Raw genomic sequence first — 23,869 nt, forward strand, 5'->3', positions numbered from 1 at the left:
ATCTATGGCAAGACTTGAATATTGATATTCAGGAGTGGCTGCGCCTAACATTTATTTGTAAAGAAAAAAAGGTAAACTGCTGGTTCTTTCGATGATTTATTTTATGAGACAGACCAGTGTGTCTCATAAAATTCCATGAAAATACATTAAGGTTTGTTGTTGGGATGTGAATAAATGCTTACGGTTTTATAAGGGTATGAATACTTTTGAAAGCTATGGTAACTCTACCAAAAACACTAGAGTGCGCACTTGTCATTGAATTTGGAAGAGGATAAGTTCTGTTTTTAAGTTATTTTATTTTGACAGATTCAGTTTGACGGAAAGACGACTTCCTACCTGTATTTTGAAACGAACCGGATAAGTGGTTTACGCTGAAACAACGACGTCAGGCAGCTCAGACCGTTTCGACTGAATCCAGAGCGACTGTCCGAGAGATAACACGGTAAATAATCATTTATGTTTTCTATGACGGTAGAAACTGCTTTATTAAAATCGAATGAAGTTGAATCAGAAATATTTCATCAAGCTTTGCTGCTGCTGCTTCCTGTATCTATCTGCAGGCTGTTTGTTTTATTTACATGTTGGTTTGTTGTGATGAGGTTTAGCCACTCTGGACGTGTTTACACTCGTTCTAGTGACTTTAGCCTTGAACTGCTTTCAGTGTGTGAAAACAGGTTTATGACACAAAGCTCTATTATCTACGGTAGGTATACTGGCTTTGTAGCTTCGCAGCTAATGTGGCTAACTTAGCATTTTTATAGCATAGCTGCTTCTGATGGCTGATGCCTTGGAGCTGATCTACTCAGACATGCTGCAGCTTTATCTGGCTGCTTTCTGTACAAAGGAACTTCCAGATTATATTTTTAATATGCCCTTTTTAGGCTGACTTTGGTTACCTATAAATACCTATCTATAACCATTCAGCAGTGGTCAAAGTGGAGATGGATCAAAAATAATAACACCCCATAATTGTTTAAAAATTTTGCAACACCATTTGGTGAAAATTTACATAGTCCTAGAAAGGTTAACAAAATGCAAAAGCCACAACACAACAACGAAGTTAACAACTAAAAACCGACGTGACAGTAAAATCCACAATGGAATAATACAAGTCTCAATGGAACAGCAGAAGGTGCAACAACAAGAACCACAACTCGACAGCAAAAAATCACAACCTATCTACAAAGCTGCAACGCAACACTAAGAAAGCCACAATGGAAGTTATATTATGCTGACATAACTTCCATTGTGGCCTTTGGTTGTTGTGGCTCTTGCATCTTGTTGACCTTCCAGAGGTCTTCTCCCTCCAAGGTTGTTCAGTGTTGTATGATATAGCCTTGATCTTGTGGCTTTCTTCCTCCATCCTCATCACCTCTGTCATCACCATCTTGTTCCTCTCCTTCTGGTTATTCTTGGACCAGAACTGAGGTTTTTCCTCCAATTCTAGACCAGTTATTTCTGTCTGGACCCTGCTGACAGTTCCTTTGTGTTGCAGACGACTGATAGCTTGGTCAACTTGGCCTGTCAGAATGTTCATGTTCCTTATAGTCTGGTCAGTGGACTCTATCAAGTCAAGAATTAGATAGTCTTTTCTTGCTTGTAGCCCAAAGTGATGAGTTGACAAAGATGCAATGCTCTGTCTGGTACTGGTGGTAAAATAAAGACAGAAGGAGAGGGGGTTCTCGAGACACCCCTCACCAAGGACTTATGCCTGCCCGTCTTAGTAGTTCAGTATCCATCCATCCATCCATCCATCCATCCATCCATCCATCCATCCATCCATCCATCCATCCATCCATCCATCCATCCATCCATCCATCCACATCCATCCATCCATCCATCCATCCATCCATCCATCCATCCATCCATCCATCTTCTTTACATCCTTGTCCCTCAGTGGGGTCGGGAGGGTTGCTGGTGCCTCTCCAGCTAAACGTTTCGGGCGAGAGGCGGGGTCACCCTGGACAGGTCGCCAGTCTGTTGCAGTTCAGTTTCCAAATATACCTCAATATGTATTATTACGCTCATTAGAAATAGTTTTAGATGCTACTATCTACACAGTCTTCCTCATCTCCATTCTTGGGGCCAATCAGCACCAAAGAAAATTAATGGCGCTTCTGGATTGGCTGCTTTGCAGATGCCAGCCATTATTGTATCAGGTAGCATTGCCTGATACAATGCTACCTGTATTTGGCTAATTAAGCCAAACTTATTTGGCTAATTTTTCCCAAATAAGTTTGAGTTACGTTCCACAGAGAAATCAGTGAAAAGGTGGGATACACAGTAGTGCAAAACCGTAACGGGAGATTTGGCAGCAATTTAGGTCGAAACAAAAACTGATGCGTGTCATAAAAACATGTAGAAGTGTTGATAGTCATGAGGAAGTGTGGATTCAGTTGTTGAACAGTTAGTTGGAACCCAGGTTCCCAACATTATAACGACCGTTATAATGTTGGGGACTCCATAAAAATGTAATGATTGTCATTACATTTTCTCTGATTGTCAGACAGCGGAGTAGGTTCCCATGGTTTCTGATTAGATCTGGACAACTACCCAGTTTCAGTTTTAAGAAAAAAAAATCCTTAAAGATTTTTTTAAGAATCCTAAAGAAAACATAATTAATGTTTTCTTAGATTACTAGTACTTGATTTATTTTTAGCCTCCACTGGTTAATTTACTACAGAACAGAGGAGTAATGGCAGCTGTGGGGAAGTTGCTATAATTGCTGCCTGGAATGTTTAACACTTTGCTGTAGAAATGGAACTATGAACTTTCTAAATTCCTCTTAAACATTAGATTGTATGTTTGTAAGATGCTTGACTGAGTTTGTAGAGTGACTCGACCTTGAGCCGCGGCACTGTAGCACAGCTTGCATGACATCCTGTTCTTTTGCCTTGCAGGCAAAATACCTCCAGACAAAGCTAACATGACTGTATGTAATAGAGCCCAGCAGACATAAGTGCTGCTACTAACATGAAAATGACCAGTACTACTAAGTAGTGCAGTTGTACTGCTAAACGGCACACAATATTTGCATTTAATTTGGAATATATTGACGTGCTTATGGAAACAATTGTGAAAAAAATAAAAAAGTCAAATGAACAATATCTAGTTTATCTAGGGTGTCCAGAATTTTTGACTGAGCCGAATAATAAAAATCTGGACATTATCATCAATCAATGACCCAAATTTGAAAATTGGACATTATGCTGCTAGCACTTGACTTTCGTCAGCAATTCATAGGCGGAAGTGAGAGCGTTGCGCAACACAAATAATCACCTGGCCACATAATAAAACATAATTTAACGAAGCTTCGAGGCAAATAATTTGCCTCAAGGAATTGTAATATTCGAGGTATTCAAATCATTCAAGGAATTGTTACAGCCCTTAAATGATGTGAATGATGGGAAGAACTCTCACATTGATGTGAAGAACTCTCCTTGGCAGGTCATCCAGATGGTTTTTCTGGTACTGGCTGTTCGTTCCTCTTTTATTTTGGACAAAGATGTGAAAAAAGCTAAAAACTTTGTGAACTGGCAGCTTAAAAACTGTTACACAAACCACTTATCTCTGTTGAAAGCATTGAGGTATCTGATGATGCAACTTAATGTTCAACCAAGCAAGGATTATACTGAAGTATTGTAGAGCCTGGACTGGGTCAGCAACAGGACGATGATTCCAAACATATCTAATCTTCTACAAAGCAGGTATCAAGGTGCTGTAGGTCCAGTCAAGTCTCAACTCGTAGGTGGAAATGAGAGCGCTGTGCAACGTAAATAATGACCCAGCCGGAACACGCTGCGCTAATTAATAAAACATAATTTAACGAAGCTTTGAGGCAGATAAATTTTCCTCGAGAAATTTTAATAATTGAGATACTCAAATCAATCAAGGAATCATTAAAGCCCTAATCTGCTGCTTGCAGATGTTTAAAACACTGCAAATATGACTGGAGAAAGGCGTTTGTGATTCTTTATTGGAAAATGGTAAAACCATTGATGGGGTTATGAGGCAGACAACAGGAAAAGCTGAATGAATGCTAATGAGCATCAAATCAGTTGTGGGGACTGGTGAGAAACACCACAACCCTGGTTGTCTGATTAGAATTTAAAAAGGTCAGTACAGCTCTTCTGTCTGGAACAGTGAAGGAGTAAACATACCCAATGGCATGAGCTAACGTCATCTGTTAACATGTTGACCTATAACCCACATGAGGTGATAAAGCAGTCACAGATCGTAGCATGTTGGGTTTCTTTTCGATTCTTTTTGATTATTTTTTGTAGTTGATCACATGTTTATCACATAGCGTTTAACAAACGAGGTTTTTCCTAATTCTAGTACATTTTGGTTGACAGCAGAACCATTAAATAGATGTGTATGTGAAGAGTCACATCAGATGTAGACAACTGTTCTGAAAGCAAACAGTTGGAGAAAAATGCCTTCCTACAACTGTGACTGTTACTGTAAGCTTGATGTTTTAGGTCTATAAAATGAGCTGTTTAGATCAAACACAAGGAGCAAATGACCAGCAGTAGCAACAAAGCTTTCCACTGGCGTCTAGTTTTCATGGTAATTACTTTTCAAACTTATAATGGCAGCTGTCATAGAGGCAAGGCAGGATGCATGCTGTGACTGCTGCCTCCATTTTATCCTGTACACATGAACATAGGGAGGCTGTGTTTGTGTTTATACGGATGGTTGGGGAAAGATGTCTTCCTGGTTGTGTCCAACAACAAATGGGGCTGGGAAGAGTGTGAGTGTGCTTTGAACAGCCAGAAAAAAATGTGGCCTTTCAGCAACGTTCTTATTTAAAACGATTTGAAACCGTTTTTACACATTCTCTTGTTGATAACCAGCATTTTTTGTCACGTCACCTTTACACAGCTGTTAAGCTAACAAACTGGTTTTACAGACTGAGTGATTAGGTCACCAGCTGATCGACGGGAGCAGTGTGTTGAGAGGCTGATGATTTCAAGTGAATAAGAAAAACAATACCAAGACTACAAACCAAAGATGAAGTTGTCATTTCAATGTTACATTAAAGCAGATTCAAGTAAAACTAATTCCAGTAGGAACCAGTGAAAAGCTGCTAAATTTAGTCATTTTCAACAGAATATTCTTTTTCCCTTTTTGCTCTTCTTCTTCTTATGGTGACATAAGCTTATAATTAGTCTGGCTTCCTGCTTTAGTTCTCACACCATTGCTGTCTGTGTTCTTCACTATCAGCATTATCTCCAAATAAAAAGTTTTAGACATTGAAAATAACTTTAGAGTTTTGCAMMTCTAGTGAGCGCTGTATGAATTTATCTTAAATTCATACAGTAGTTGGTTGTATGTTATAGTGAGTCTCAAGTATTCCACAGATTTGAGCTTGCGTAACTCCCACCAATACCAGGCTCAACTTTAGTGGTGGAATAACGTCACGTGCCTACCTGTCTTTGAAGACGCACATTCAAACTGGGAATGCTGGTCTCTGCATTGCTCCTGTTAGCTGCCAGATGGTATTTTTTTTCTTCACCATGTCTGAAGAATAACCAGATTTTAACGATGGGTGGAACAAACTCAAATCTTTCTTTGAGCCAGTAACATTCCTTCATCCATCCCAGGATTTCCAAGGCTTTTTATGATGGCTCCAGCTAAAACTCCACCTCTTTTAATAACACTGCAGCCTGTGTGTGAAGTTCTGACCAGAAAGAATAAAGTGTGCAGCAACCTGATAAGTAGCACAGAGATAAAACGGTTCCGGCCCACCTGCAGTTGGACCTCACCTATTTCACCTCTGAACACAAACTGCACAGCTGAGTCATGTGGGAATGCGCTCGCAGCCCCTGCAGCAGCGCGTTGTGTGAGCACGCTCACAGCGAAAAGAGGAACTTACTGCTGTCGGCGTCACTCAACCTCCAAGGCCTCGTCAGCCTTTACGGTTCCTCCATTCTTCACTCAGGAGTCAGTGCTAACAGCTGCATTTCACTATGTGGGTGAGTGTGTTTAGTCAGCAGCAATCAGCTGACTGACTGTTGGTTTCTAGCAATGTTTATTTAAAGCAACATGCTGTCAGCCAGCATAACATCAAACAGCAGTGTGTGTGCATGTGTGTGTGAGAATAAAGGAAGAACATGTGGGGGTTGGGAGATGAGAGTGCGGCGTGGGGACAGAGCTAATCTGAGGAAAGTAGGCGGGAGATGCTCCCATTATTTGGATGCAGATCCAGCATGCAGCAGTTTCAGGTTCACTGGCAGTAGCTGGAGCTGCTCCAGGCTCTTATTTGGCTGCACGCTGCGGCCATCAGAGAGGAGGAAGCACAGTGCAGTTGTTCAACCATGTTCCATCGGCTGGATCTGTGTCAATCCTTACCCAGCAGTCGGAATTCTGCCGTTCCTGGTGTTTCGCTGACCACTATCTACATCTGATGATACTTCCAACCTTGTCTCCATTCGCCACACAAATGCAACACAATAAAGCATTAATGCACACTTTCAGTCAATAACCAACAAGCTAATTATGATGTGTTACACCCAACCATGAAGTTTACAGTTAATGTATTCTCCATGATGCAAGCCAAGGATCGAAAAGAAGCCCCAATACATAGATGACAGATTCTAGGATTGTGGTCACCATGACACAGCCACCTCTATGCTGCACAACTGGGTTGGGGTTCTCCTTGTTCAGCTTCTATGAAGGTTAAAGGTGTTCATCCTGTTGCTGATTGAACAGAGCTTTCTTATGAGCTACAGCCAGAGACAGCTGTGGGGTATCAGGATTTTTAGTATCTTCTTTCAATCTCCATTCAGATTGAACTTTCTTGGACAGTTGAATCTGGACATTTTAGCAGATGTTTCAAATGTCTTCCCTCACCCCCTCCTTCAATGTTGCCAAACGTAATCTGGACTACTGGCATCACCCAGGAGATGGCAGTTCTGATGCTTTTGCAGATGGATCTTGCGGTGCCTTTAATGACTTCACACCTAATTTCTCTGCATCCAGGCCTGAGTGGGTGCCACACCCGTAGACATGGGAGCATCGGAATGTTGAAACATCCTGCTCAGTCGATTCGGATCTGCTGCTCCTTCTGTCAGCAACATTGACTACAGTTTTCAGTTTCTCTCCCAGCATCTGCTCCATATGCTGGGTATTTTGCTTTCTCTTTGATTATGAATAATCCAGCTGTTATGCAACAAAGCCCAGTTTTCTGCAGGATTTCTCCTGCTGTGGGTTTTCTACCAGAATACAGTCATGGTTTGAGCCTCAAAACTGACCATACTATTCACCAAATGAATTTTTAGCCTAAAAAGTTAACAACGATAAACAATTTTCACCTCTTGTTTGGACAAAGTGATCATGTCATGTTAGTGACATGTTATGTTTTTCTCACTCTTCCTCTTTTAAAATGTTCCCATCACTTTCAGTGAACATTTGAGTCACTAAAAACTGCAGTTGACCTAAATACACTAACACAGCATAGAATTTCTTCTATGGTTATTGGGCAGAATATATTCCTCATTTTCTGTGTTTTGTCATTTTATAAAATGTATGTTTTTCCTAACTTGACCATCGCTAACTAAAAAGTTAGGTTCTGCTGACAATAAAGTGCTATATTTAATGAAAGTGTATGCTAAAGTGCTAATCATAAACATTAGTTTGTCTATCACTAATGTGCTATATCATCACTATTTAACAGAAGCTTATGCTAATGTGCTAATCATAAACACCACTAACACTAACGTGCTACTTTGTCACAGTATTTAGCGGAAACCGAAGTGATGACATGAATCATAAACTTTGGTTCAGCTAGCACTAACGTGCTATACAATCATGCAATCATGATATTTAACAGAAGCTAATTATAAACATTAGTTTTGCTAATGCTAAAGCACTATATGTCACTATGTAGTGAAAGCTATCGTTCTACTCATAAACATTAGTTCATCTAGCGCTAAATTGCTAACTTCAATTCACACTATATTTGCTTTGAACAACTTAAACCCTAGAACACCAATTTAATTTTGACATAATTTATATGCTGTTTAATGCGCATAGACATTGTATTTATGTTTGTCTTGTTCACTACTTTCTGTGTTTTGTTTTCTTTTTTGTTTCTGTATGTTTCCTGTTTGAAATAAAGTCACTGGGGCATAAAAAAAAGAAAATTAATAGAACTTGAACACAGATGTAAAACTTTATTCAACTGGAAGTTTACAAAGTAACTAACTAGCGCTTTAGTATTTATCCTGAAAAATGAATTCAGGGGAAGCTAAGTAGCTAAGTTCTTTCTCAAACTTAGCAAAAGTGCTAAACAAAAAATAATGTTTATTTTGTGTTGTAATCCCATATGAGTCTGATCCTAATTTTGTCATCCACTAAAAGACATTCAGTATGGCAGGAGAAGAGCATGTTGCTGAGGATATGAGGCATATCTGTGTCTTCCAGACTCCATCTTGGTGTGTGAAGGTTTCCCAGACATCGCTGTCCCATCCTCTGTGTGGGATGTCTTCTGAGCTGCTGGTAGATCTGGGTGAAGACGCTGCAACTGCACAGTTAGGACAGCTGAAGCTCTCCACCCTAGAGGACCAGCAATGGCCACCTGATGAGTCCTCACTTAGCAAATCAGGTGAGACAGACATCCTGGTTTTTCTCCTTTGGTGATTTTTTATCTCTCAGCTGTATTAACACGTGGCTCCATGTGTTTCAGAGACGGAGAATTCCCAGGGCTTCGACCCCGGCTCTCCCCACTTGCCCTGGGACCATCCGTTCTACGACATAGCCAGGCATCAGATCATTGAGGTTGCAGGTATTCTCTTTAATATTAAACCTCTGCTTATTTGTTTCTGAGAAAGTAAAGTGTGTGTAATATTGATGCCGTTTGATCTGTGTGTGGAGGCGACGACAACTTTGGCAGGAAGGTGATAGTGTTCAGTGCCTGCAGGTTGCCGCCACAGCATCAGCTCGACCATCAGAAGCTGCTGATGTAAGTAACCCTGCACATCAACACAGTTCACCACAGGGTTTAATGATGCGTTGATTTTTACTCATAAGTTGAAATTTTAACAGAAATGTTTCTAGAAGTTGGAGTTTCATATGGCTAAAGTGAACAATCTGGAATTTAATTAAAGTATTTCAAGGTCTGGAATTGTATCTCCATACTACCCACATCAAATTATCTAAGATCTGATTTTTTTTTTTTTTGTCCATTCTTCACTGACTGGTTTCATTTTACCCTTGAAAATAAGATGGCTGAATCGGAACCCTACTGAATAAAATTCTATTGATTGTCTCCCTGATTGATGCTGAAGTGGTTTCTCTCCTGCAGGTATCTTAAAGCCACTCTGGATCAGTACGTAGAGAGCGACTACACACTGATCTACTTCCATCATGGGCTGACCAGTGACAACAAGCCTTCATTTGGCTGGCTTCGAGAAGCATACAAGGAGTTCGACCGGAAGTAAGTTCACTAACTTGAAGGAATCCCTGCATAAGTTCACAGGAAGTGAGCTGTCATATTTTATATATTAAAATAAATCTAATGTACTGAGAAACCCGTCTGTAGATCCAGAGCTCCTAAATCTAAACAATAAAACCCCAACAACAAACTGAGACAGTCTTTTGGTTGCACTCTGCTAACCCTGGTTCTCTTTATGACTGTGTGTTTAAAAACAAGTTCCTCAGTAAAAATGAGAAACACTTGGTGATAAATAAAGGAAGGTCCATCTACTGAGACAGAATGCTGAGTTTAAATCTGCTGGTTGTATTTTCAGGTATAAGAAGAACATCAAGGCGCTGTACATCGTCCATCCCACCATGTTCATCAAGACTCTGCTGATCCTCTTCAAACCGATCATCAGGTTGGATTTTTAGGGAAAAATTTAAAACTGGGACTTAAGAAGAAAAATAGCGTGGTAACTAAAGTGATGAGAACTTAGAAATTTGTAAAATGATATCTTCCTCTCTTAAAAGTTGTCATATGGTCAACATTTTAGAAAAAGTTTGTGTACTGCCTTCTGCTGGTGAGACGCTTTGTTGCTATAATGCACCTTGTTCCAGCTTTTGAATTCAAAGTAGTGCAAACATAAACCAGTGCTTGGTCTTACTAAAACTTATAATAATAATTCCAATCACATTCTATGATCTTCCACCATGTTGGCATGTTTGGTGACAAAAACAAAAACGCCAGTCTTTTCTGCATTAAGCTAATATAAATTCTGACCAACAGGAGCGTTGATGATATTGTGAACATGCTTGCTTGCTTGCTGACATGTAAAGAGAAACTACAAAGTTTTTTCATGGGTTTAGTTATTACAGGATATATTGGAATGCTAGGTAATCTGAACTACGGAAGCATGTGGATATTTCAGCAATGAATCCTTGAGGAATCATACTTGATATTTGTTCTCTCAAATATAGAACCACCAAATGTCACAAAGTAGGGAAATATTGAACAGTTAACTGTTAAATGTACAACAGATGTAAAAAGTCTATACTAGAGATGCACTGATTGCAGTTTTCAGGCCAATCATTAAGAAGCCTGACCTGCTGATTCTGATTTTGGCTGATGTTTAATCTTTGCAGACGTAGATAAGATCAGTGTCACGTTAAACTCCACTGGTCAAGATAAGGGAGGAGGCTAAGAGCCTGAATACATTTTAGCTTAAAGGTTTCCACTCTTATCCAAGCAGTTTAAGGCAGCTCTGCTCTGTATATGTGTTGACCAGTGAGTGAATAGTCTGTGATGGTGTCTCTCTGTCCTGGTCATAGTTTTAAGTTCGGCAGGAAGATTAACTACGTGAGCTACCTGAGTGAGCTGGAGGACGTGGTCAAGTGTGACCAGCTGGTCATCCCAACCCGTGTCAGAGAGTAAGAACTGACTGGCATTAGAACCCTCTGCAGACATTTGAATCTGGTTCTTGATCCCAAACTGAGCATGTTTACATCTGATCTGGATCAGGTATGACAACAAACTGAGAGCATCTCTGAAGCCCAGCTCGCTGCCCTCCATGTCTCCTCCTCATAGCCCCCCACTGCCTGAGCAGGTGTTTGGGGTTTCACTAGTCATGTAAGTTCACAACACAGAATCTTTGCTTTTTCTGTCTGCAGATGAATGCTTTTTGTTCATGGCTGACTTTTTTTGTTCTGTGTCCTAGGCTGAGACAGAAGGATCCAGATAATCATCTAGTTCCTATAGTGATGAGAGATACGATTAGCTTCCTGTCAGATCAAGGTAATGCAAGAAATGAAGTGCTGTGCATCTCATGTGGTGGGACAGACAACAGTGCTGTCTGAACAGACAGCCRATCGTTGTTGGTCTGTAAAACAGACAYTGAAAACCTTTGCTTCCTGTTCTCTGCTCTGTTGCTGTCAGGATTGGAGATTGAGGGGATCTTCAGGCGGTCCGCCAATGTGACTCTGGTAAAGGAGGTCCAACTCAAGTACAACTCCGGTATGAGTGACAGGACTTGGTGGCCAGCTTTAAGTGAATCACCCCACTCCTTAACCATGTCTTTTAAAGCTGGAATGAACTGAGAAACCAGCTGATTTTTAGCTCTTATTAGAGGCCAACTGTTTGGAAACATGAATAAATCCACACCTTTTGGGGTTGAGCTATTGCAAAATAGCTGTGTTAATTCCTGATAAAAGATGCTAAAGACAAGTTCAAAGATCCAAGAATTTGTTTCTGATATTCAGTTATTTTATAGTTCTTAAACGGAAATCAGAATTGGCTAAAACTGGTATCTGGACATCTGACCATTACAAAAATCAGAGATCAGAAATTTACCAGAAAATTTTGATCAAACCAAGATCTACTGACAAACAGTAATCTGTGGCTGTAGTTATGATGTGGTAGATCACTTTAATGTTGAGAATTTGCATTTATTGTCATCTTCTGACTGTGTTTCAGGAGCCACAGTGAACTTCAGAGACATGGAGGACGTTCACCTGGCCGCTGTCATACTAAAGACGTTTCTTCGAGAGCTTCCTGAGCCTCTGCTGACATACCAGCTCTACAATGACATTGTCAACTTCACATGTAAGTTCAAGACTTGTTAGAATGAGGATAAATCAATCTAATCCCTCATTCTCTGGAGGGTGACAGACTGGCAGAAGTACCAGAAGCTTATTTTCAGTCTAAAATGTTTTCAGGACTTTATTGCTTTTTGTGGAAACGACTGAAAATCCAGCTTTTCTAACTAATTTTGCTCTTTACTCTGTAAGGATTTACTTTCAAAGGGTTGCAGCAACCAGTTGTAATGTTTTTTATTTTTATTTTTTTATATTTTTATTAGGARGGAAGGAGACATTACAAGCAAAATTATAACCATTAACGACATAGTATGCCATATGGTAAACAACTTCTTTGTGGCATCGATAGAAAAGAACACAACACGGGTACAGAAGAAGAAAAAAGTATATAGATGAAAAAAGGCATACAATTTACCTCCTATGAGTATTTTTCTTTTTCTTAAGTGAACAAGACACAACATGTACAAACCTAGCGAATAATTTTTTTTTAATGAAAACAGGGAAAGAAGGAAAATAAAAAAATAATTTTTTTTAAATATATAAATAAAATAATGATAAATAAAAAAATGGAAAGGAGTGGGGTGGGGTGTATCACTCAATCCGGGATAAGAGACTGAAGAGAGTGAAAGAATGTCATGAAAGGGCGCCATAAGTTATGAAATTTAGCTGAGTTGCCTTTCACTGAATATCTAATTCTCTCCAATTTTAGAAAAGACATGGTGTCTTTAAGCCACTGGCCGCTAGAGGGTGGTTTAGTTAGTTTCCAATGGAAAAGAAGACGGCGTCTTGCCAATAAGGAAGTAAATGCTAAAATATCCAACTGATTAGAAGTGAACTGTTTGTAGTTAAGTGGAAGCCCAAATATGGCAACATGGGGAGAGGGTTTAATGACCACTGAAAGTATCTTTGACATTGTATCAAAGCAGGTCTGCCAAAAACTATGGAGAGATGAACAAGGATAAAACATGTGAGTTAAATTATAGGAAGGTGCATGACATTTCTCACAAAATGCGACAATCGATTTTTAGAGACATATGAACCCTGAAGAGAACTTTAAACTGTATAAGAGAAAGTCGAGCACAGATTGAGCTTGAATGAATTTTCTTAAGAGCATTATTCCACCAGTCCTCTCCCAAATTTAAACCCAGTTCGAGTTCCCAAGCTGCCTTAACCTTGGTAATGGGTGAAGAATCAAAAGACAAAATTTCATTGTAAACTTTAGAGATATATGAACTTTGAAGAGGATCCCAGCTCAGAAACATCTCCCAATGCAAGTTCGGCAGCCTGGAAGGGAAACTGGGAAACAGAGCCCTGGCACAGTGTCTAATTTGAAAGTACCGGAATAGATGAGAAGGAGGAAGATGAAATTCTGATGAAAGGTCTGTAAAGCTGCGAAAGATGCCTTCTTTGTAAAAATCATTAAAACATGTCAGCCCTTTATTACCCCATGACAAAAAGGTTGGATCTGTGAGTGCTGGTTGAAACAAGTGATTCTTCATTAAAGGAGCAAGCATAGATGCTGTGTTAAATTTGAAGTGCCTCCTAAACTGGCACCAAATTTTTAAGACAGAGCGAACTACTGGATTGTTTGTAAAGCCAGAGGGGTTGGATGTAATGGAGGAAGTGAGAAGAGCAATTAGTGAGGATTGGGAGCATGATTGTGCCTCCAACTTGCACCATGGGAAGTCCAAGGATCCAAACCAAAATGAAATTTTGTGAATATGTGCTGCCCAATAATACAGCTGGAAGTTTGGGAGTGACAATCCACCACTGAATTTGCATCTTTGAAGTGTGGATTCTGGGTGATTTTCCACACCATAGGAAGCCAGAAATAACTTGATCCAACATTTAAAAAAAAAATTTTGGCAGAAACAGTGGAAGACTATTGAACAAAAATAAGAATTTGGGTAAAACATTCATTTTAATTGCATTGATTCTACCTATAAGCAAGAGAGGTAAACTATTCCATCTTTGGAGGTCCAATTTAAATTCAAAAATTAAAGGCAGAAAATTAGCAGCGAAAAGAGAGCTTAGTGATCTTGTTGCACTGACACCCAGGTACTTAAAACCAGAGCAGCTCAACTTAAATGGGATGTCAGAGTGTGAAAGCTTTAATGCAGCCGCATTGATAGGATAGCATTCACTTTTAGCAATATTTACTCTATAACCAGAAAAAGACCCAAATCTCTGAAAAGCAGATAAAATTGATGAAATGGAAAGACTAGGATTTGAGACGTACAGCAATAAATCGTCAGCATAAAGAGATAGTTTAGATTCTGTACCTAATCGGGAAATTCCAGTAAAAGTGTTGGAGGTCCTTAAAAAGATTGAGAGAGGCTCTATGGCCAGAGCAAACAATAGAGGGGATAACGGGCATCCCTGTCTAGTGCCACGGAAAAATCTGAAAAAACTGGATTGAATACCATTGGAAGAGACACTAGCATGAGGAGAAATATAAAAGAGAAAGGAATGCATCACCCAGTCCAAATTTCTTTAAAACTGCAAATAAGTAATCCCATTCAACTCTGTCGAACGCTTTCTTAGCGTCGACCGAGATCATGACTTCAGGTATTTCAGTGGTGGCTTTAGAGTAAATAATGTTCAGGAGTGTACGGATATTAAAGAATAGTTGCCTGCCCTTAACAAATCCAGTTTGCTCATGTGAAACAATGGTTGGTACTATACTTTCCAGACGACAAGCCAAAGCCTTAGCAAGGATCTTAGCATCTACATTTATTAAAGAAAGAGGTCTGCATGAGCTACAAAGATTTGGATCTTTATCCTTTTCTAAGAGGAGACAAATAGAGGCTTGTGTTAAAGTATGGGGGAGACTGCCCTTTTGTAATGACTCCTTGTATATCGTTTAGAGTATTGGGGATAGCTTGTCCTGGAATTTTTTTTTAAATTCAACAGGGAATCAATCAATCAATCAATCAAATTTTATTTGTATAGCACATTTCAGCAGCAAGGCATTTCAAAGTGCTTTACATAATTAAAATAAAAACAGAAATAATCAGTGAGAAAGAGAGAGATTTAAAAAAAAAAAAAACAACAATCCATCCGGAATCCATCCGGACAGGGAGCTTTGTTACTTTGCATGCTTTTCATGGCAGCAACAATCTCCTCCCTGGTTAAAGGCAAGTCAAGTTCCTTAGCAACATTTGAATTTAGCACAGGGAACTTGAGACTGTCAAGAAACTGATTCATTTCAGTAGGATTAGCTGGAAATTCAGATTTAAATAACAAAGAAAAAAATGACTGAAAAACTAAATTGATAGTAGTGGGATCCTGATGCAAAGTGCCTGATGAGTCCATTATCTGAAGGATCATATGCGAAGCTGCCCGACGACGAAGCTGGTGAGGGAGAAGTCGGCTAGCCTTATCGCCATGTTCGTAGTAAGTGGACCGTGATCGTAAGAGAAGTCGTTCTGCATCATTGGTGGTAAGAAGATCAAATTCAGTCTGTAAATCAGCCCGTTGTTTAAGTAAACTTGGTGAGGGGGAAATAGCAATTTGTTGGTCCAGATTAGTAATTTCAACGCTAAGTTCTAGCAATTTCACTTTACGCATCTTATTCAAATGGGCGGAGTATGAGATAATTTGTCCTCGTAAGAACTCTTTTAGTGATTCCCAAAGTAAAGAATATGAAATTGGATTACTCTCATTTTGATTTAGTACAATAAAATCATCAATTTGAGCTGCAATAAATGTGTTGAACCTTTCATCTGAAAGAAGTACAGGGTTGAGTCTCCACGGCGTGACATACCTATGTTGAAAAGCAAACTTAATATCTAATGAAAGAGGGGCATGATCAGAAATTACAATAGGGTGATAATTAACAGGTAGAACATTTGGAATTAGTTTAGAGTCGACAAAAAAATAATCAATACGAGAAAAAGACCRATGCAAGTGGGAAAAGAAAGAAAATTTCTTGGATTGGGGATTGTAAACTCTCCAAGGATCAACGCATCCATTTTTTGACATGAGATCTGAGAGTGATCTAGACATTTATGAAGGGACCAATCTGCGTGGGTCAGACCGATCTAAATTGGGATCAATGACACAATTCATATCCCCACCTACTATAAGGAGATTATTATCTAAAGAAGGAAGAGATTCAAATAGCTTATTCATAAAGTTTGGGTCATCAAAATTGGGGGCATATATATTCACTAACAGAATTGGGACATGAAATAAGGTACCAATAACAATTAAATATCTGCCATTTTTAATTGATATAATTTTAGAAGCTAAAAACTGAATTGATTTACCAACTAAAATAGCAACCCCCCTGGCTTTAGAATTGAAATTTGAATGAAATACATCAGAAACCCAAGGACATTTTAGCCTGACCTGATCTTTGGTGCGCATATGGGTTTCCTGTAAAAACACTAGGTCAGCTTTAACAAACGTTTCAAATGGGCAAAAATCCTTGATCTCTTAAGTGGGCTTTCCATACCTTTGATGTTCCAGCTCAAAAATCTCACAGAAGACCCCGTTTGTGGGTTGTTCACATTATTATCATTAGTAGACATGTTTTAAGTCTATTGCAAAAGAAGGGACAAGAAAACTGAATATGGTGCACTGTCCCCCACCACCACAAAAAAAGGGGAGCAAAAAGGAGCAAAAGAAAAAAGAAAGGAAAAAATAAAAATAACGACAAGTAAAAAAGAACCCTAACAAATTGAACAACCACCCTCCCCGCCATCCGCCTCCCCACAGCACTTACAACGACTCCATCCCCAAATGATGGAGAACCCAGTGCAGACTCCGAAAGGAGTCAGATCCCTAAATTGGATGCTTACAGTTTTTAGCAACATAGTAGCAGAAAAGCTGCAATCTGAGCTCCTGCAAGCTCAACAACATTCATCACTGTGGCACATCTGGTTGAGACYAAAATATAACGAATTACAAAATGTTAATTACAAAGAGAGAACACAAGCTCAGTAAAGCAAAGAGAATAATAGTCAGTAAATGTAACACGTAGCTGCTTATTCAAAGCCGTGTACCTTTGCAAAGTTCTCTTATGTTCTGAGCGACTTGATGAAGACGCTGGCCTCTTCTGGTGAATTAAACTGCTTCTCCATACCATTGTGTGTGATCCGAAGTCGCGCTGGATAGAGCAGTCCGAAACGGATCCCCGGGATTTCGCGAAGCTGACGGCAGACATCATTGAAGGCAGCAAGGGCACGAGCCGTCCTCGGAGTGTGGTCAGGGAAAACAGAGAAGCGTGTGTCTCCAATCATGATCYGCTGCTGGGTCCTAGATCAGCGCAATATGTCCACACAGTCCAAATGATAGTGCATACGAACGACTATAGGACGAGGTTGCTCTCCAGGTTTCGGCTTCGGTTGGAGAGTACGATGGGAACGGTCCACCAAGGGCTCTTTCTCCAACTGAAAAGCCTCCTTAAGCAAAGTGGAAATGGCTGTAGATGCAGTAGAAAAATCCTCTGAAATGCCGATCAGCCACAAAATTTTGGGAACTCGGCCTTTATACTCGACAAATTTTCAGTGAGAGCTGCTTGGAGTTCGGTCTTGAAAATAAGTGCCATTTCAACCCGGAGAGCCGATAGCAGCTTGGACTTAAAGGCCGAGGAAGGAGAACTGCCAGTGAGTTCATCCGTGCAGAAAGGAGAGTCACCACAAGGCGGGGATGTAGCATGAGATGCAGGCCTCTGTTGCTGTGCAGACGATTTGACTTTTGGAGGCATTTTGGTTGAGAAAAAAGCCGGGACTTGAGACGGGTGGACAAAAAACACACCAAAAAGCAGTAAAAAACTAACAAAAATGTGCCTAAAATAGCAATTATATCTAATTGTTGCGGGAGCTCAGCTACACGTGTCCTACCCCGCCATTCCAACCAGTTGTAATGTTTAAGGAAAAAGTGGTTAGACAGATGTGCTGAATAATTCAAATGGGTTTGATGGTTTCTTTGGTTTGTTCAGCTGTATCCAGTGATAATCAGGCAGAAGTAATGAAAACTTTGGTGGAGTCTCTTCCAGAGGAGAACTACGCCTCACTGCGGTACCTCATCACATTCCTGGCTCAGGTACAACACACACTCTGAGAACAGTTCCACTTCACTCCACCAGCTCCCACTAACGTGTTTCTGTTTCCAGGTGTCAGCCAACAGTGAAGTGAATAAGATGACCAACAGCAACCTGGCTGTGGTGTTTGGCCCAAACCTGCTGTGGGGGCGGGACAATGCCATGTCGCTCAGTGCTATTGGGCCAATCAACAACTTCACCAGAACCCTGCTGGACCAGCAGCATCTGGTTTTTACCTAATTCCCTCTCCCCTTCTTCTTTTTGAGGTCTTTCATGCAGCCTGTGTTGCCATGGAAACCTCCCTCCTCTGCAGCATTTAAACATGAGCACCACCAATTAGGAAGGAACTCTCATACCAACACCACAAACTGTGGACCAATCACAAATAGTTTCATCTCTCTGACTCGTCCACTAGCATTGTCCTGTTGATTACCCCGCCTGTAGGCTGCATTCCTATCCATGTGAGTCAGGCATGAATGAGTTAAACTGCTAAGATCCTGGTAAACAATATGAAACAAAAACCATGTATTTATTTGCTCTCTCTAAGGTAATGTCCCGTTTCTTGCTCCCCTTTCTTGATTGGTGCCAAAAAAAAAACTGCCTCAATCATGACCAAATGTCCTGTGGGAGACTTTCTTAGCTGAAGTCAGGAGAGGCCGTCAGAACGGAGGTGGAAGTTTGTGTGTCTGCGATGGACTCAGGTTTACCTAAATAATTGTGAACTTGGTACTGAAATTGTGTCGACAATCTTCGGAGTGCTGTGGTCAAAGGAAGCCATTGAGTGGCTTCGGTGTCATTTCTTGCAGATACCAAACTCAGCTACTGGAGTAGAGTCTGGACTAGACCGAAAGATTTAACTAATTCTACCTTTGGATTTCTAGACCTCCTTCCCAGCCTGACATCATGTTGTTTGGTGACTGAGTGACCGCTTCAGTCAGCAGTATTAGGTGGTGGAGAAACTTCCTGTTTCCTAGTGGGATGCAAATTCATTATCTTATTCATGTACTAGAAACGCTTTGTTTCCTTAGCAATGCACCATTTAGTCCCACATTACTGTCATATTTCCTTATACAGTTGGCTTAAGTTATGTTTCATTGTTGGTAATAATCTCTTGGTTTTTATAGTCTTTCAGCGCCTCGTTGGTAAACTTCAGGTTGTGAGTAGGAAAGTACAGTTCGCCCTCATCGCCCCCTAAAGACCAGACATGATTGGATGGTGTCGACCTTTCTTTTTAGACTTTTATTGCTAATAGGAGCACATTTTTTATAGGTACATGACAGTAATTGCTTCTCATTCCAGCTGCCACAGAGGATCACCTTCAGTCATACTGTAAGCAACACTTTCTACACGTTTTTCTTCATGCAACATATTCAGAACGCTAATTACGTAATGCTGTACCGATGTGTGTTGTTAGTGTTTTATTCCATGTGTTTTTGTTGCCTTATAACTTGTTTCATGCTGTGCCACCAATGGAGTTCATCCAAGTTGTACAATGTTTTTTTGTTGCTGTTTTTTTTTTTTTTTTTACTAAGTGCATACGGTTTTAAATCTCCACATATGCCTTAGTGAATTGCCCTCTTCCTGCAAGACAGCAGCTCCTTGCCTGCAGTTGAGCATTGAGATCCAGAATTCCTGCTGGGGTTTTTTTGGCCTACCTTATTAAATTCCCACCAAAACACAATTTTCTTCATAACTCTGCCATCTAGTTCCAAGCCTATATGGTGTTTCATTTTGGGTCCAGCATAGTAGTCTCTCCCTTGGACTTCTGTTCACCATATCTGTAACTTCAATTTAAATTTTAGTCTTTTGACTATTTGCAGATTAGCTTTTATTAGAGCAAAATCAAGCACTTCCACTCATGGTTTAAATGTTGTGGGATGTATCAGGGCTGTTAAAAAACTTAATATTTCTTAACACTAAAGCTGTGTGAAACAGAAGCGCCTGCAATACTTGCCAACATGTTGCTCCATTTTTTAAAATTATTATTAGTCATGACCTGTGAGTTTTCGTTGTTTTACATCGTGTTGGACTCTGAAGCTTTTATTATCCGTTTATTATGCAGTTTATCCAAAGTATTCAGTGTCAAAGTGAAATCTTCATACATTTTAACCGAGAGTCATACAGAATCGATTGGCTCGGTTTCTGTCAGTCATAAATATGTCACCAAAATAATCTGCAACCTTTGAATATTTGTGATGTGATGTTGCTATGTTACCTAAGATGTTTGAAAAACACCAAAAAATGAGAAATTTTTGCTCAACTGGAGCAAAAAGAAAAAAAAAAAGCAGTAGCTGTTCCAGCGGTGCCATGGTGACTGACATGCTCATGTTGTGGTGTGTGTGTGTGTGTGGGGGGGGAGGGTGCGTGTGCGTGTGTGACTGTATGTAGAAGTCATTAAATTCAATGGATTTGTTAGGTGTGTGTAATCAGGTGACCACGTTGTAACTCCAGCATGGTTGATTTTTAGATTTGTTCTTATTTGATATGTGATGTGAAACGTCTCTTTAAGGTACAGTGTTTCTCAAAAGTCCACACACCCTGGTTAAAGTTCCATTTTTCATCTGTTTTATGTCCGTATTTCCCTTTTGACTGATTTCTAGACAGAAGTAAAGTCTCACAAAAGGAGGAGAAATCATTTTCACCAGGGTGTATAGACTTTTGAAAACCACAAAAAATTACTACAAAACAAGAAAGAAAACCAAGTCAAAACAAGTTTGTTTTTTAGAATTTATTAAAGGAAATTCTATGTGTGTTTGTGTGCTTGTGCCTTATTTGTGTTTCCAAAGTCATTTCACTCTTTAGCCATCTAAGTGCCAGTGTGGCCATAGATTAAAATGACCAGAGTTGCGTTCAGCAGAGCCTATGGTTTCCATGGAGATGTGAGCAGCGAAAAGCTATGGTCTGAACTCTTGTTTGTTGAACACAGCTTGGCTGTAAAAAATCAAAATAATTTCAGAATGGAGAACTTCATTTATCTACATACAGAAACTGCAGCTACTGAGAGGGGTAAGCACTACGTGTTGATGGAAGCTGTGCCATGTAGAAGTTCAAGGCTATCATGTTTGTGTTTCTGTAATAAGGTTTGAAGAGAATTTATTCATCAGAAATGTCTGAAAATAGATGCTGTTTTTCTTCAGTGGGGATTTCATGAAGGTAGCTTTTGTGTGCATGGATTCTCTGTACTGTTCTTCCTCCTTGATTCTGTGATCAGTTGCAGACCCAATAATCTCTGGATCTTTGTACTGTAATTGTATTTGACAGTAAACGTCACAGCTGTGGGAGGAGATGTAGGTCTGAACTTTGACTTCCATGCTAACTTGTTAATAACTCTGTGATTCTATTTTCTTAACTGTGGTTTTCCATCCTTTTACTTTTGATATATAGCACTGTGGATCTTCGCCCTGTACTTGTATAATATGATGGTATAATATGTTGTATGATCCATGTAAACAACCAATAAATGAATGGTGAAAAGAAACTTTCTATTTTGGTTTTGTTCACAAATTTCTTCATTTATTCACACTAAAATATTTACTCTTGTAATCATTATTTCAAAGCAGAAGAGTTTAAGTCCTTTCCTTCATCCAATAGAAGACCTTTGGAATAAATTAGTGAATACTGCAAGTCAGGCCCTATTGTCCAACATCAGTGTCTGACCTCACAAATGATCCTATAAACTTTCCTGAACCTTCTGAAAAACATTTCCCGAAGAGATGATGCTTAAAGGTCAAAATATTAAACCAAATGTTATACGGGTGGGATGTGAAAGTAGGTTTACTTTGGCATTGTAGAGAATCTATTTCCAGATGTTTTCTCTCTCTTACATTTTAATGCACACAAATATATCATTTTTGTTGTCCTCTTACAAATGAGTATTTTCCAGCCTACTCTATATGCCGAATTCATTGGATTCACCACCAAGGTTTCCCACAGCAGTCAGATTTAACTCTACTTTGACTGGGCCAATCTAAAACCTTTACTTTGGTTCTTCTATTCACAGGAGAACTTTCTTGTGAACTTTGAAACTTTCTTCTGCTGCATAACACAACTGGTAGCTGGATATTCTCCTTCAGGATTTTCTTCCAGAGAGGAGAATTCATGGTTCCATTGATTACACCCAGACTACCAAACTATCACTGCCATATTTGACTGCAAGCATGATGTTCTTTCTCGGACTCGGGTTAGTTTTACTCCAGGTGTAACGGGACCCAATCATTCCAGAAAGGTCCAGTTTTTTCTCATCAGTCCACATAATATTTTCCTTAAACATCTTGAGGATTGTCAAGATGTCTTTTGGTAAATGTGAAACGGGTCTTTGTGACATTTTGGGTCAGCAGTGATTCTGGGCCTGGAGCTGTCCCATGGAGGCTGTCTTCCCCCAATCTCTTTTGAATCATAACCTCTGTCATTTTCTGAGACAGTGAATCCTGCAGAGCTTTCCATGCTGTTCTGGGTTCAAACCACAGATTATGCCAGTGGACAGAATTATTTGGCTGGTCGAACTTGCCAAAACCCAACAAAATAACAAAAACTGAAATTAAGAAAACATTTTTGCTTACTGAAATAAATAAAAATGATAATTAATGGGGGAAAACTACAACTAACTGGAATATCACACATTTATGAAACTAACTAAAACATATTGAAATTATAGATATAATATCTTTCATTTTTGTATTTATGAATCTATTTATTAATCTTTATAACTTATGTCATATTGATCCCCCCGCACACACACACACACACACACCATACACAAGCAGTTTACATCAGTCATCGGGTTCATACTCCTCCTGGCTGCACTCATGCTCCGCAAAATGGTAACAGCAAAAGTTGGAAGAAAACGCCAGTCGGTTGTTCAACAATAATCATACAGTTTGTGAAAATGTTATCTTCTGTTCAGAATTCATTACCCAGTCGATTTATACGTAATCACAATACAATATCTTGACCTTTTTTAATTCTTCACCTAAAAATTAAGGAAATGACAGAACTAAAACTACAACTAAAAACCAAAACAAAAAACAATTTAACTAATAAAAACTAGCAAATACACTCAACGCTAATTAAAACTAACTGAATTAGACAAAAAAAGTCACAACGAAATAAGACAAAACTATAATTAAAAATCCCAAACTATTACTAGCTCCAACTAGCTCCCAGTAAAGATGAGGTGCAGTTTTCAACCACTTGATGGCAGTCTCTCAGTACTGCAGTAGAGTGGATAGGAGAGTGCCGTCAGAGCTGTAATGCCCTGACTGCATCATCAGTACTTGTGAAGTGACCTCACTACATTATTATGGCAAAAGGAAGAAAGTCCAGACAGACCAGGGGTTCACTTGGGGAACAATAAGCAAATCCTTAAAGGAGGTGAAGACATCAGCAGATTCTGAGTAACTTTTACAGCGACAAACAATAACTTCTTAAATCAATCCCAGAATCCCTTAAAATCTCCATCATTGACTTTCCATTGCATATATTCAAACTATGCTGATGCAAATCAGACATTGTGTGCATCCTGTAACATCATCTCTATACTTAGCGCAGTGAACTCATTCCATGCTCACACAGCAGCTGCTGAAAGAACACCGCAGTCAGCATATTTTTCCTCCTCTCTTCTTTTTGAACTGAGAGAATGTTAGAACAAAAAGCAAGATGAGCAGATCGACCGGGAGGTTAATCATTTAATCCCTTCTCCTGCAGAACCGAGCAGAGCTCCGGCAGGTTGTGACGGTACTTTTCCGTCACTGGTGACATCTGGAGGGCACACAGCATCCACTGCAATTTGACTCTCTGCCTCCTTCTCTT

The 23,869-nt window shown here is 39.6% G+C and overlaps 1 protein-coding gene across 1 annotated transcript; it reads left to right on the forward strand.

Annotated features, from left to right (window-relative positions):
* The first annotated feature begins 334 nt into the window (after window positions 1-334).
* arhgap1 (Rho GTPase activating protein 1) lies at window positions 335-21,539 on the forward strand. The gene is made up of 13 exons (XM_008429922.1): window positions 335-442; window positions 8,428-8,608; window positions 8,690-8,788; window positions 8,878-8,965; window positions 9,308-9,439; window positions 9,753-9,839; window positions 10,750-10,848; window positions 10,940-11,047; window positions 11,136-11,212; window positions 11,354-11,431; window positions 11,891-12,019; window positions 17,960-18,063; window positions 18,134-21,539. Exons 2-13 carry the CDS (start codon window positions 8,485-8,487, stop codon window positions 18,299-18,301), a joined length of 1,293 nt encoding a protein of 430 aa, XP_008428144.1. The 5' UTR covers window positions 335-442; window positions 8,428-8,484; the 3' UTR covers window positions 18,302-21,539.
* The last annotated feature ends 2,330 nt before the right edge of the window (window positions 21,540-23,869 follow it).

The sequence above is a fragment of the Poecilia reticulata genome, linkage group LG2 (assembly GCF_000633615.1).
Source record: "Poecilia reticulata strain Guanapo linkage group LG2, Guppy_female_1.0+MT, whole genome shotgun sequence".
NCBI classification, from domain to species: domain Eukaryota; kingdom Metazoa; phylum Chordata; class Actinopteri; order Cyprinodontiformes; family Poeciliidae; genus Poecilia; species Poecilia reticulata.